Source organism: Octodon degus, unplaced genomic scaffold, assembly GCF_000260255.1.
Source record: "Octodon degus isolate 3935 unplaced genomic scaffold, OctDeg1.0 scaffold00143, whole genome shotgun sequence".
Taxonomy (NCBI): Eukaryota; Metazoa; Chordata; class Mammalia; order Rodentia; family Octodontidae; genus Octodon; species Octodon degus.
Genome location: NW_004524719.1, coordinates 1,906,693 through 1,907,981, shown reverse-complemented (window position 1 = coordinate 1,907,981; position 1,289 = coordinate 1,906,693). Strand labels below are relative to the sequence as shown.

The 1,289-nt window shown below is 36.8% G+C and overlaps 1 protein-coding gene across 2 annotated transcripts in view; it reads left to right on the top strand.

Annotated features, from left to right (window-relative positions):
* Cdh18 (cadherin 18) overlaps window positions 1-1,289 on the top strand; it is a 357,410-nt gene that overhangs the window by 107,723 nt on the left and 248,398 nt on the right. For both annotated transcript variants that reach the window (XM_004641813.2, XM_012517046.2), the window contains exon 2: window positions 207-501. In XM_004641813.2, coding sequence (XP_004641870.1) covers window positions 207-501 — 295 coding nt within the window. The remainder of the gene's footprint in view (window positions 1-206; window positions 502-1,289) is intronic.

The window sequence follows — 1,289 nt, the reverse complement described above, 5'->3', positions numbered from 1 at the left end:
TATTAATTATTGACTCAGACAAATCACAGTAAGAAATATACACATGTGTGTATTAATAAAAATAGAAAAATCTTCAAACAATGACTGTACAGTTGTGCCAAACACAGCAGAGAGTACATATGTGTGGCCCATTTCATCCTAGACAATTTTCAGGAAACAAGTTGGAGTACTAGTGCATATGCAATTATTCTGCACGTATTTTGCAGCTGCACTCCAATTCTGACAAGGGGGATGGGTCCGTGAAGTATATTCTTACTGGAGAAGGTGCTGGGACGATATTTATCATCGATGACACCACAGGCGACATCCACTCCACGAAAAGCCTAGACAGAGAGCAGAAGACACACTACGTGCTGCATGCTCAGGCCATTGACAGACGCACAAACAAACCTCTTGAACCCGAATCTGAGTTCATTATCAAAGTGCAAGATATCAATGACAACGCTCCCAAATTCACCGATGGACCGTACATTGTTACTGTGCCTGAGATGTCGGATATGGGTAAGGAAACTTATCTTTTTACTTGAAAAATTAATGTATAGTTTTAAAAACACAAAAGTCATTTCTTCAAAACAAGTTCGAGAGTGTCTATGTATATGTACGTGTGTGTGTGTACGTGTGTGTGTGCACTTGTATGTGTGTTTAGAGAAATGTGGGAAAGTTTGAAAATGTTAATATTTTTGCATAAGATAAAGGACCTTGAGGCTAGTTAAGCATTTATGAAATTTAATTTCTGAACACGCAAATATAATGTATTGATTTTAAAGAAAACATGACTTTTTCATAAAATTTAAAATTAGACAGTTTTGTAAATTTTGAATTATATGGTTTCAGTTGTAACTTGCATAACTCCTGCAATTTTTGCTTCCTGGTCATGGGTTTTTGTTCTTGGTAATTATGAACATATGTTAAGAACATAACAGCTTATTATACGTGAAATTATATGACATTTGGAATTTTTAGCTACATGCTTTCAGACAAAAACTCACAATTGAATTATAATTCCTTTAGTTGTAGAAGCAGTTACTCCACTAAGGAAGAAAAATTTCTAGATATTCCTTAGCATCTCCATGCATATCTTATTTCAAAAAATATCAAGATCTTGTGAAATGCTTGAACATAGTTTTAAAACTCTGCAAACCGGCAGTGAGTTTAAGGCATTTTTGGGGTGCACATGACTAGGCAACAGCTTGGGAGGACTCTCTCAGGTTCCCCTGAAGACTAGCACTGTGCCATAGCTGCTGGACCATCAACACGACCCAGAGGGGCTCTGATGCTCAGGACCTTTT